The sequence below is a fragment of the Orycteropus afer genome, unplaced genomic scaffold (genome assembly GCF_000298275.1).
Source record: "Orycteropus afer afer isolate SDZICR_OR568_19922 unplaced genomic scaffold, OryAfe1.0 scaffold00173, whole genome shotgun sequence".
NCBI classification, from domain to species: domain Eukaryota; kingdom Metazoa; phylum Chordata; class Mammalia; order Tubulidentata; family Orycteropodidae; genus Orycteropus; species Orycteropus afer.
In genome coordinates, this window is record NW_006921760.1 from 3,967,908 (window position 1) to 3,981,058 (window position 13,151).

General features: G+C 40.6%; 1 protein-coding gene and 1 pseudogene across 1 annotated transcript in view; both read right to left on the bottom strand.

Annotated features, from left to right (window-relative positions):
* The window catches only part of SLC30A8 (solute carrier family 30 member 8), a 42,360-nt gene that overhangs the window by 9,394 nt on the left and 19,815 nt on the right, over window positions 1-13,151 (bottom strand). Inside the window, exons 4-6 of the mRNA XM_007946869.1 lie at window positions 8,186-8,339; window positions 6,449-6,599; window positions 4,677-4,782 (exon numbers count right to left, since the gene is read on the bottom strand). Coding sequence (XP_007945060.1) covers window positions 4,677-4,782; window positions 6,449-6,599; window positions 8,186-8,339 — 411 coding nt within the window. The remainder of the gene's footprint in view (window positions 1-4,676; window positions 4,783-6,448; window positions 6,600-8,185; window positions 8,340-13,151) is intronic.
* Window positions 1,272-1,742, bottom strand: LOC103202065 (annotated as a pseudogene).

Consider the following 13,151-nt stretch of genomic DNA (forward strand, 5'->3'; position numbering starts at 1 on the left):
GAAGGAAGATTGGGCAATCTACTTCCGTAGAGATACCACCTCGGAAACCCAAGGAGGGGTCACCATGAGTTGGATCTGACTCGACAGCAGTGATTTTGGTTTCTTTTTTTATTGTGATCTGGGTGAAAGTTTACAGAACAAATTGGTTTTCAGTTCAACAATTCATATATACTTTGATTCATGACATTGATTTCAATCCCCACAATGTAATAACACTCTTCCCACTTCCTCCCTGTGTATTACCATTTCTCTTTGACCTTTTTCCTATCCCTTCCTGCCTTCTGAGCTTTATCCCTGGGTAAATGCTGCCCTTTTGATCTCATACAGTTGGTTGTTCCAGGGAGTGTGTAATTCCCTGGTATATTGTTCACTCTATAGACTTGTCTCTCTTTTGGCTGAAAGGTGAACCACAGGGGTGAGTTTGGTTCCAGGCTTGAAGGACGTCTAACGGCCATAGCTTTGGGGGATTGAATTTCTGGCAGTTCCCTGTCAATTTGCTGCTGCAACCATTTTTTAATTATCTTCAGCAAAATTTTACTTGCATGTGATATTAAAGATATTGTTTTATAATTTCCACATTCTGTTGGATCACCTTTCCTTGGAATGGGCACAAATATGGATCTCTTCCGGCCGATTGGCCAATAAGCTGTTTTCCAGATTTCTTGGCCTGAACAAGTGAGCCCCTCCAGTGCTGCATCCATTTGTTGAAACATCTCAAATGGGTATTCCATCAATTCCTGGAGCCCTGATTTTCACCCCTGCCTTCAGTACAGATTGGGCTTCTTTCAATACGACTGGTTCTTAATCATATGCTACCTCCTGAGATGGTTGAATGTCAATCAATTCTTTTTGGTATAGTGACTCTGTATATTCCTTCCATCTTCTTTTGACGCTTCCTGTGTTGTTCAATATTTTGCCCATAGAATCTTTCAATATTGCAACTCAAGGTTTACATTTTTGCTTCAGTTCTTTCAGCTTGGGAAATACCAAGTGTGTTCTTCCCCTTTGATTTTCCAACTCCATGTCTTTGCACATTTCATTATGCTTAGTGTGTCTTTGTGAGCTGACTTTTGAAATCTGTTCAGATCTTTTACTTCATCATTTCCTCCTTTTTTTTTTTCTTATTAAAACAATATTTATTTGTCTTCCCTCTGTCAAACCCTGAGCTGATCACATTCCCCAGGCTGCCTGGGGAGGTACAAGGAAAGGAACAACATATAGGGCAGACGCTACATGGGAAAAAGAACTATGGAAGGGTGGAGATGGCTCCTTCACATGGCAAAGAGGATGAGAAAGGCCACCATCAGGCAAAAGAGCCCCATGGCCTCTGAGAGGGCAAAGCCCAGAATGGCATAGAAGAACTTCTGCTTCAGAGAAGGGTTCCTGAGTAACCAATGATGAGGCTCCCAAACACAGTCCCAATCCGAGCTCCAGAGCCAGCCACTCCAACCGTGGCAGCCCCAGCCCCAATGAACTTGGCTGCTGTGTCGATGTCCCCTGAAACGGTGCTTGTTTGGAAGCTGCGACTAGGAATAAGTGAGGTCAGGTAATGTGGGGCTGTTGAGTTGCTGAGGCTCTCATCTGTCAGTGTTTCAGGTTGTTTCAGCACCACAGCAGACTATGGTCGGCTCAGCAGCTGAAAGGTACTCACAACCAGGGAAGAGGTGGAGATGAATTTGGTGCAGGAGTACATTTTCAGGGGATGGATGAGTGGCTGTGGTAGGAGAGCTGCTCCTAGTGCAGAGAAGATCTTCATCATTTCCTCCTTTCATTTTAGCTTCTCTCCATTTAAGAACAAGTTCAAGTTTCTCCTAATATCTATTTTGATCTTTTCTTCCTTCCTTTTTTTAATGACCATTTGCTTTCATCATGTATGATGTCATTCCACAACTTGTCTGGTCTTTTGCCATTGGTGTTCAATAAGCCACATCTTTTCTTCAGATGGTCTCTAAGTTCAGGTAGGATATAATCAAGGCGGTACTCTGGCTCTCATGGACTTATTTTAATCTTCTTCAGCTTCAACTTATACTTGCATGTGATAAATGGATGGTCTTTTCCACAATTGGCCCCTGGTGTTGCTCTGAGTAATAATTTTGAGCTTCTCCATCACCTCTTTCCACAGATGTAGTCAATTTGGTTCCCATGTATTCCATCTGGTGAAGTCCACACGTATAGTTGCTATTTAAATTGTTGAAAAAAAGGTACTTGCAGTGAATAAATCATTGGTCTTGGAAAATTCCAATGATCTCCAATATCATTTCTATCACCAAGACCATATTTTCAAACTACCGGTGCTGCTTCTTGTTTCCAGCATTTGCATTTCAATCATCAGTAATTATCAATACAACTTGATTGCATGTTCAGTCAATTTAAGACTGCACAAGTTGGTGAAAAAAAAAAAATCTTCAATTTCTTCATCTTTGGCTTTAGTGGTTGGTGTATAAATTTAAATAAAAATAGTGACTGGTCTTCCTTACAGGTGTATGGATATCCTATCACTAACAGTAGGGTACTTCAGGACAGATATTGACATTTTCTTTTTGATGATGAATGTGACACCATTCCTCTTCAATTTATCATTCCCAGCATAGTAGATCACAGGACTGTCTGATTTAAAATGGCTAATACCAGTCCAGTCCATTTCAGCTCACTAATACATAAGAAATAGATCTTTATGCATTCCATTTCATTTTTGACAACTTCCAATTTTCCTAGATTCACACTTCATGCATTCCACATTCCAATTATTAATGGATGTTTGCAGCTGTCTCTTCTCATTTTGAGTCATTCCACACCAGTAAATGAAGGTCTCAAAAGCCATCCATGCCATTAAGGTCGACTCTACTTTGAGGAGCTAGCTCTTTTCCCAGTTATATTTTGAGCGCTTTCCAGCCTGAGGGGCTCATCTTCCAGAACTACATCAGACAAAGTTTCACTGCTATTCATAAGGTTTTGAGAGGCCCATTGTCTTGTTTGTTTCCTTGTTTTGTTTTGTTTCAGAAGTGGAGCTGACCACATCCTCGTCTGGAAGCTGAGCTGAAACCTGTCCACCCTGGGTGACCCTGCTGGTATGTGAAATACCAGTAGCATAGCTTCCATCATTGCAGCAACAGGTAAGCCACCACAGTTCAACAAACTGACAGGCAGTGGTGGATCATTATGGTCTTTTTTTAATGATTTTGAGTTTTGGTCTATATTTTTCTCCCACTCTATCCAGGTCCTCCTATTCTGATCCCTTTCAGAGTGGTCAGTAGTTGTAGCTGATCACCATCTAGTTCTTCTGGTCTCAGGGTGGTGGAGGCTGGGGTTTGTGTGGTCCGTAAGTCCTTTGGACTAATTGTTGCCATGTGTCTTTGACTTTCTTCACTCTTTTTTGCTTTGGACAGGGAGAGACCAATAGTTGTACCTTAAATGGCCACTCATAAGCTTTAAGGACCCCAGTCACTACTCAGCACCAAAGGATGAAGAACACTGTCATAGTGGACTATATTACATCAATTAACCTTGATGTCCCCCAAAATTATGGTACTGACCCCCCCAGCCCAATGACTCATTCCCTCAAGCTCAAAACCAAACTCACTGCCATCGAGTTGATTACAACTCATAGCAACCCCTATTGGGTTTCCAAGGCTATAAATCTTTATGGAAGAAGGCTGCCTCATCTTTCTTATGTGTACTGGCTGGTGGGTTTGAACCACCAACCGTTTGGTTGACAGCCAAATGCTCTAACCATTACACCATCAAAGCTCCTTTTCTTTGTAACACTTGCTGTTTTTGTTAGTTGTCATTATGTCAGCTGGAACTAATGGTGACCTTATATCTAACAGAAGAAAATGTTGCCCAGTTCTGTGCCATCTTCATAATCATTGATACGTTTGAATCCATTTTGGTGGCTCATGGAGGGCTGCCCTCATTTTCACTGACTCTTGACTTCACCGGTCATAATGTCCTTTTCTAGCAGTTGGCTGAATGATTGCGTGATTCAGTTGGCCTGAGTGATTATGTGTCCAAATCAAGTGAGCCGAAGTACTGCCATTCTTGCTTCTAAGGAACATTCTGTTTGTATCTCTTCTAAGACTGATTTGCAGCACTTACTGCTGTTTTATTTCTATATAATCTCTTTCTTCCCTTCACCAGGTAGTAGCCTAATGAGGACAGAGATATCTCTACTTTACTCAACTCTGTAATTCTAGCTACAACCATACTAACTAGCACAGAGTCGTAGCTTGATAAACATTTGCTGGATAAATAAATAAAAGATCACCCTGGTATTCTTATACTGTGAGATACAGCTGACTAAAATGCTCAGTTATAATACTGCCCAAGGGACAGATTTATTCAGTTTTTCTTACGTCTTTTCCAGGTATTTTCAGAGAAAATTTATTGTTCTTTTTTTTTTTTTTTTTGTTATATCTCCCTCGATGTCTTTATCTTTAGTGATTAAACTCATTGTGCAATATTATTTAGCAGTTGCTGGAGGGAAAACAGTCTGTTCTTTTCATTTGTTCCTATATGAATAAAAATCAAATATTTATTTTTATGAAAATTCCCTAGAAGTTTACATTTTCCCCCATTCTACAAATTAACACTGAGCATGCCTTGAGGCATTCTCTTTTGTAATCATGGGGAAGAGAAAACATTGGTCGTGGGAATAATAATAATAAAATCACTCTTACCTTCCATGAGTAAGATAAAGAGGTCCTTTAAAATAGTGATGGTGCTGGCCAAAACTAGGATGGAAAAGACAAATGTGCAGATTGGGTCCGCTATTTTGTAGTCTGGCTAGAAAAGAGCAGGAACCTTGGTTACTTCTATTCATATTTCCCATGTGGAAAGCCAGATTGAGTAAATAAGTAAACCTCCCTCCTTTCTTTTTCCATCACCCATTCACCCTCCTAATACCATCCAACTCACAGGCAAGGCTCTCCTCTTAAGGACTAAGGTACCACTGTCCTTCTTTATACCTTTAAACTACCAGTGACTGAAAAGAGAGATTTCATGAGATACTCTCTCATCATTTATGAAGCAAAGGGGAAAATATACTTGGGTGTCATCTCAAGAAGACTGCTTTAACTTCTCTCAAATTAATAGAATAGATGCACAGAGTATGTGAGGAAAATATGCACAAACATGCCTACAACGTCCAATGAGTTCTAGGCCCTAATTATGCTGAGGAGAGGAAAAGGTATCATCATCTCAGAGTTTGTATGAAATCAAGGTATGACTGGACCTTGGTCTTAGCTGACTAGGGTTAGTTTATTTCTTCCTCTTCCAAGAATGACACATACTTGAGACAGGCTTCTCTGATACAGTTCTAAAGACATGAGCCATGACCTCATTCTTCCTCTCTCTCCTCTGGAAGTTGTAGCTTCATGTTAAACCACCTGCTATTCTGCTCTTGATGAAGTGGTTCACTTCAGAAGAATCTGTGCCCCATCACCTCTTAGAAGTCAGCTCAGCATCAACCTACCTTTTTCAAGACACTCTCAAACACAACTAACCCATCCAGTTTTGAAATATTTTGACTCGAAGTTTTCAGTAAGCAATGTGCTCAACTGAATTCAGATGTTGTGTCTTTGTTTTTATATTTTTCACTTACATGTTTCTTCTCTTAGGGAAAATAGTGAAGAGTCTATGCAAGTTGGATAAACATGGTGCAACCAGACAGAGCTAGACACGCTTCCCTTTTGTTTTCCCCAACCCTACCCTGCTAGTTCCTGGTATTAACCAGATAGATGTCAGTAGTAAATATTTGTCATTTCCACCCAGGATCAATTTGCCCTTTCCGTAAGTACCTGGCCTTTTTATTTTTGGTTTTTGGTGGGGAGCGGGTTATTATTTTTATAACCTCCCATCCATTGTGAGGAATGGTGGTAGGACAGTGAATCAGACACTCTGCACTTCCCCAGCCAGGCAGCGGGAACAAGACCCAAGCTAAGTCAATTAGTCTCCTCCTCTTAGACATATGAATCTTCAACAGAGTAACAAGAATGGAAAATACATGATTGGGCCACATTAACTTCTGCACAATGACTGGGACAGATGTTGAACAGTCCCTAAAACTAATTGTCCTTATTTCTACCTAATTTCTGTTCAATGGTATATCCAATGAATTTCTCTGCCAGTAACTCTCTTGTTTGCTTTAGTGATCCAAAGATGTTTTCTGTTGTTTACAGCTCAAAAGCACTATGGAAATTAAAGTTCTCTCTTAACCTCATGACACAAGGAACTTTCTGGAAGAGATGATAGCATTACACTTAAAGACTTACCTCTTAGAAATTTGGCAAAGTCAAAGTTGTCAGGTTTTGTGTGTTTATTTGTTTTTTTAACCTGACAAAGTGTTTGAGTAGGCAAATGTAAGCTGTCCTCCCAGTTTGAAGCTGGTCAGCTTCTGTATTATGTAATAATATAATTCCCTATGAAGGTGGATGAACTCAAACCCACTCACCTTAAAGTAGATAATAAGTGCACTGGTTAGAACACTGATGCTCTGAAATAGATCGCCAAGGGCATGCACAAAAGCTGCTCTGACACTGGCGTTCACTTGTGCTTCCTTGTGATTATGACCAGGGCACCTCTGGTGCAAAACCACACTTAGTCTGAAAGAAAGAACAATGTTCTTGATGATAACAAATAACAACAGCAAAAAAAAAAAAAAAAAAAAAAACTCACTGCCATCAAGTCGGATCTGACTGATAGCAAGCCCTCCTTGGGTTTCCAAGGCAGTATCACTATGGAAGTAGATTGCCCAAACTTCCTTCCAAGGAGTGGCTGATGGATTTGAACCTCCAGTCTTCTGGTTAGCAGTCAGATGCCTTAGGCACTACTGCACCAGAGCTCCTGGTTCTTGGTGATATTAACACTTAAAAATCATAATGCAGCATAAGGGAGGAGTGGCCAATACCATATGTTACCCAAAATGGTGGACAGTTGAACTATTTATGTTTTAAAATGTATAATGTACAAACAAATGTATCTTGGAAGAAGTGCAACCAGCATTCTCCTTAGAAGTGAGGATGAGAAACTTTATGTCATGTACTTAGGACCTGTTTTCAGGAGGGACCAGTCCCTGGAGAAGGACATCATGCCTGGTAGAGAAGGGTGTCAGTGAGAAAGGGGAAGACCCTCAATTCAATGGACTGACATAGTGGCTGCAACAATGGGCTGAAACATAGCAACGATTGTGAGGATGGTGTAAGTCCAGATAGGGTTCCATTCTGTTGTACAAAGAAGTCATTAAGTTGGAACCAATTTGGTGGCACCAAAAGACAACAACAACAACAAGACTTGAACAGGAATAAGTCATGTCCATATGGAACCAACAACATACATGAAAGAGCAGAGTGACTAAGAGTTGGATTCTGAGTTTAGTGGACCCAGATTCAAACCGTGGCTGTATGCTTACTCATTGGCAAGTTATTTAACCTCTCTGAGCTTCAGTTTCCTAACCTATAAAGTAAGGATCTTGTGAAGATTAAGCTTGCTAATGTATATCAAAAGAACCTAGCACAGTGCCTGTCATAAAGGAAGCATTCAAAATTGCTAGGTGTCACAAATCAATATTAAAACAGCCTGCAGCTTTCCTGTTCAGTTTATTGAAGTAGCTCAGCCAGTTTTATTTTCAGTATTAGTGCCGTTTGAACATATTATCTGGTCTCTTCCATCCTCACAATGCTGCGTTATTGTTGTTTGCCCTGGAACTGGTTCTGACTCATGGTGACCCCACGTGTTACAGAATAAAACCACTCCCTAGAGTTCTCTTGGCTCTAATCTCAACAGAAACAGATCACCAGGGCTTGTACTTGTTGGAACTACTGGATGGGTTCAAATTGCCAACTTTTAAGGTTAGTAGTTGAGCACAAATCATTTGTACCACCCACAGACCTCAGTGTTGTTGTTCTTAATGTTGTTGAATCCATTCCAAATCCCAGTAATCCTCTGTGACAGAGCAGAACTACTTCATAGGGCTTCCTAGCCTGTAATCTCTACAGGAGGAGACCACCAGGTCTTTCTCCTCAAGAGCCACTGGTGAGTTTGGACCACTAACCTTTTGATTAGCAGCCTAACAGGTTAACCATTGTAACCAGGGCTCCTTATCCTCACAACTGAGGGATGGAAGAAAAAAAAAATCTCTGTCCAGACAGGGTTAAAGATAACCTCATGAGCAGTGTGTGAGGTGACTTACATGAGGTTGGCCACCACTGCGCAGCCTGAGATGATGATCATCACAGTCGCCTGGATCTGGTAATTAGGGTGCAGCAAGCGCTCACATGCCAGGTACACCAACACACCAGTCACCACCCAGATGCAGAGGATGGACAGGAGAGCCCCAAGGATTTCTGGGGTTTCAAACATACAAAAACACCCACACTCAACTAGGTCACAAGAGCCATAAGACATTGATGCCCTCCACCTTCCCCCTCCCCCAAAAAGAGCAGCTTCAAACTAGTTCACTTAATGATTCACAAAGCAAAAATGTAAATGGTATTTCAGGACTAATATGAGGCCCTTTAGTGTTGCATTCATTAAACACCAGCATCTGAGTTCATTATGCTTCATATCACTAAGTATTTTCCAGCAAATTTGTAAAGCATATTAATTGCTGCCTGCCCTCACTGTTTTCCCTAGGGATTTTAATATAAACAGGTGTTAAAATGATGGAAACTTATTAGGAGATGAAATAATGAGGCACAAAGAGTAAAATGTATTTAGAAACTCTTAATTTCACCATAAAACATTCACAACTTGTCGATACCAACACCTTCAGTGGAATTAAATAGTCAAAGGAGAAGGCTTCAGAGGGTACTTGATAAAAATGAGTTTCAGTTGCCAGCCCGAGAGATTATAAACAGAACGGCTAATGCAAAGACTTATCAACACTTTAAATGCATTTTAAAGTGACAGTAAGGAAAAGAAGCATCAGAGTGGAGATATTTACAGTAATATTTAAAGATAGGATAGTGTCGAACCTCCCATCTAGTAGAGTGCTTAGGTTGTCAGATGCCATCAAGTTGCTTTCAACTCATAGCAAGTGACCCTTCACAACAGAAATGAAATACTGCTTGGTCCTGGGTCATCCTCACAATCATTGCTGTCTGAGCCTATTGTTGCAACCACTGCTTCAATCCATCTCATTAAGAGTCTTCCTCTTGTTTTCTGATCCTCTACATTACCAAACATGACGTCCTTCTCCAGGAACTGGTCCTTCCTGATAACATGTCCAAAGTCTCGCCATCCTTGCTTCTAAGGAGCATTCTGTCTGTACTTCTCCCAAGACTTGTACTTCTCCCAAGACTCCCAATATTTATTTGTTCATTCTTTTGGTAGGCCAGGGTGCATTCAATGATTTTCAGCAACACCATAATTCATTCAAAACATCAATTCTTCTTTGGTCTTCCATATTCATTGTCAGTTTTCACATATATATGAAGCAATTGAAAAAAACCATGGCTTGAGTTACGTACACCTTAGTCTTCAAAGAGACGTCTTTGCTTTTCAACACTTTAAAGAAGTTTTTTACAGCAGATTTTCCTAATGCAATATGTCATTATATATATTGCTGCTGCTTCCATGGGTGTTGATTGTGGATCCAAGTAAAATGAAATCCTTGACAACTTCAGTCTTTTCTCTGTTTATCATGATGTTGTTGATTGGTCCAATTGTGAGGATTTTTGTTTTCTTTACATCGAAGTATAATTTATACTTAAAGCTGTAAAGTACAATTGCTCAATGAGGAATTCTTTTACACCACATCTTGGTCTTGAACTCAAACTTGGACATAGATTCTAAAAGCCCACAAGAGTGTAGAAATATTCCGTGAGTCAGTGGTCAAGCACATTCAGTAAGTTTTATCTTCTCCTCTTTAAATTAATCCTATATACTAACCCAAACTAAACCCACTGCCATCGAGTTGATTCTGACTCATAGCAACTCCGTGGAACAGAGTAGAACTGCCTCATAGGGTTTCCAAGGCTGTAAATTTTTGTGGAAGCAGACTGCCTCACCTTTCTCCCATGAGGCAGCTAGTGAGCTCGAATCATTGGCCTTTTGGTAAGCAGCTCAATGCCTTAACCACTGCACCACCAGAGTCAAGTAATGCAACATATTGTTTTGCTGGCTATGGCTATTGTTTCCCAGATATCAGTCATTTGCATACAACTTGTATGATTTTCATCCTGTCTGCATGCCAACTGTCTTTATAGCCACATAATATTTTCTTTGAATAAATACATTTTTTTTTACACTTAGCATTCTCCTCAAGAAAATTAACTATGAAATAACATGTTTGATGTGCTAGTTTATCCTCTAATATGTATTAGGGTATATAATTATTGTCCATGTGACATTTAAAATCTTCCAATTTACCACTAGTGTACACTTTTCACACTATTGAAAATGGTAGTCCAGATAATCATCTGGGCAAGAGTTCAAATTCAGTCATATATTGTCTGCCTGTTACTGGCTATATGACTCTGAATAAGTAACAATCTATTTGAACCTGAGTTTCCTTATCTATAAAACCCATGAGTTGTGCAATGAGTTTCACTTTGGAAGGATAATAATGGCATATTGTTGTTGTTGTTATGTGCCATCTAGTCGGACCTGAGTCATAGAACCCCTTCTTGGGTTTCCAACGCAGTATCACTATGGAAGTAGATTGCCCAACCTTCCTTCCGAGGAGTGGCTGGTGGGTTTGAACTGCCAGATTTCTGGTTAGCAGTCAAGTGCTAACTGCTACCAGAGCTCTAGGCTACCAGAGCTCCTAACAATGGCATATAATGTATAATAAATATAAAGGAACTCTGGTGGCATAGTGCCTAAGGCATTTAACTGCTAACCAGAAGGTTGGCAGTTCAAATCCACCAGCCACTGTGTGGAAGGAAGACTAGGCAATCTACTTCCATAAAGATTTATGGTCTCAGAAACCCAAAGTGGGTTGCTATGAGTCAGAATCGACTTGATGGCAGTGAGTTTGGTTATAGTTTTTAAGTTGGCATATAACAAACACCCAAGAAATATTTATTATTTCATTATTCTAGCCAGGCTATTTAAAATTCCCCTTTGTAGAATTTATGTGAACCAGGCCCAAGAATTACAGCTTAGTTAAGAAGAGAGATCAGATTTGTAAGTCAACTAGGATGTTTTATACCCTAGAGACTGTAAAAATGGCATGACAGTGTTGCTGCCCTCCCTGACTTCACAAAGTAGGAGATAAGCAGCAGCAGCAACAGTCCAAGGCTGATTCCTATGATGCAGAGACCAGGCGTGCCTCCTCTATCCAACCTTTTCACCAGTTCTGACACCAACCATCCCTCCCATGGCACTCTCTACTTCACTGCTGGGTTTGATCATTTATTGCAATGGCCACACAGAACTCTCCGACAATACTCATGATTACAGGAGTTATTAGGGAAGTAACAAATTACAATTAGGATCAGAAAAGACCCAGGGTACAGTTCTTAGGTCAGGACAGCCTCTTCTCAGCCATGCCTACACTCAGGCCTGTCTTTGATATTGGCCCTCAGCTCTCAGCTCCTCAGACCTGTTGGGCCAAGACAGCCTCTTCCCTGATCCAGCAAATGTTAAAAAAAAAAAAACTCTTTAGCTCCACAGATAAGTACACAGAGGCCACTCTGCCAGCAAGACTCATGCCTGAGGCACTCAGCTCTCTCACTCCATGGGTTGGCAAGCCAAGCTCCATAGACAAGTGCCCAGAGGCACTCTACTCTGTCAGCAAGCTTTCTTCCCAAAGGTGCTCAGTGTTCTCACTTATTGGCTCAGGAAGCCCACTGTACCATCTCTTTCAATCTCCTGGTTCTGCTGCTATCATTCCTCTGCCGCTGCTTCACTTCATCTCATACTGTCTCCAGTGTGGCAGTTCTTTCTCTATGTCTCCTGGGTTTAGAAGGCTCTCAGTGCAGGGACCCCAGGTCCAAAGGATGTGCTCCACTCCTGGTTCTTCTTTCTTGATGGTCATCAGGTTCCCCTCTTAGCTCTGAGATTGGCTCTTTTAAGCCTAGGAGAACAGAAAAACTGGCCAGTCCCTTCGTTAGAGTCCCATACACTTTATTTGCATAGTCTCATCACCACTACGGTGCCATGCACCTTATTGCATTATTAGCAAGCTTTCCAATCCTTAGCAGGCCACAAGCACCTCATTTGTATAGTCCCACCCAATCATTTGCTGGGAGTTACAATGACTATGGCTAGAAGAGCTATATTAAGTAATTCACTGCACTACAGAGTCCAAATGAGGGCAAGCAAGAAGAGCATATACAAATCTAAAGCCACATCCAGAGAGGTATGGTGAGACCTGGGAGGACAAAGCCCAAATATCAAGTCCAAAGGTGGGAGAGGGGTCAAAACCAAGACAAAACAAAAGTTAGGTATCCCTAAGTAACTATTTAGGAAAAGAAACACATTAGGAAACATCAACAATACTACAATAATTGATAAGAAAATTGTTAAGATAATGGAGGTCATTGGGATGGCCACTCAAGCCTATGGATGTGTTGAACTCACTTATACAATATGGTAGTCACCAGCCATATGCGGCTCTTTTAATTTGAATTAAAATTCAATATTTCATTAACACTAGCCACGTTTCAAATGCTTAATAGTGACATTATATTCTATAATATAGAACATGTTCCTGATAATAGAGTTCTATTGAACAACACTGGACTTCTAAAATATCAATGCCCGTAGATTTTCATGGCCAGGATGAGACAGTACAAGGGGTCGTCGACATTCTGAGTTCATCCTATGCTCAGAAAACACCGTGTGTTTGCAAAAGAGCTTTGACCAATGGTAGCAGAAAAGATTAAATGCGTGTAAAACTTTATTCAGACAAATGATGGGTACTCAGCCAAAGATCCATGTTCTCATGTTTCCAGAGCTTCCAAGTGTAGCTCTGTTATTGTACTGGCAAAAGCATGCTGTGATAACATTGCAAACTCTCTTTATTGCTTTTTATTGCCTCATCTGTCTCTGTATGTTCAAGGTAAGGCAATTCTAAACACCTTTGATGATAAATTGTTTGTTCTAAAATTAGAACAGGAGGTTCCGGCAAGATGGCGGACTAGGCAGAAGGATTGCACAGACCCTCTTCAACAAAGAAAAGGGAAACCAATTAACACAGACACAGAAGA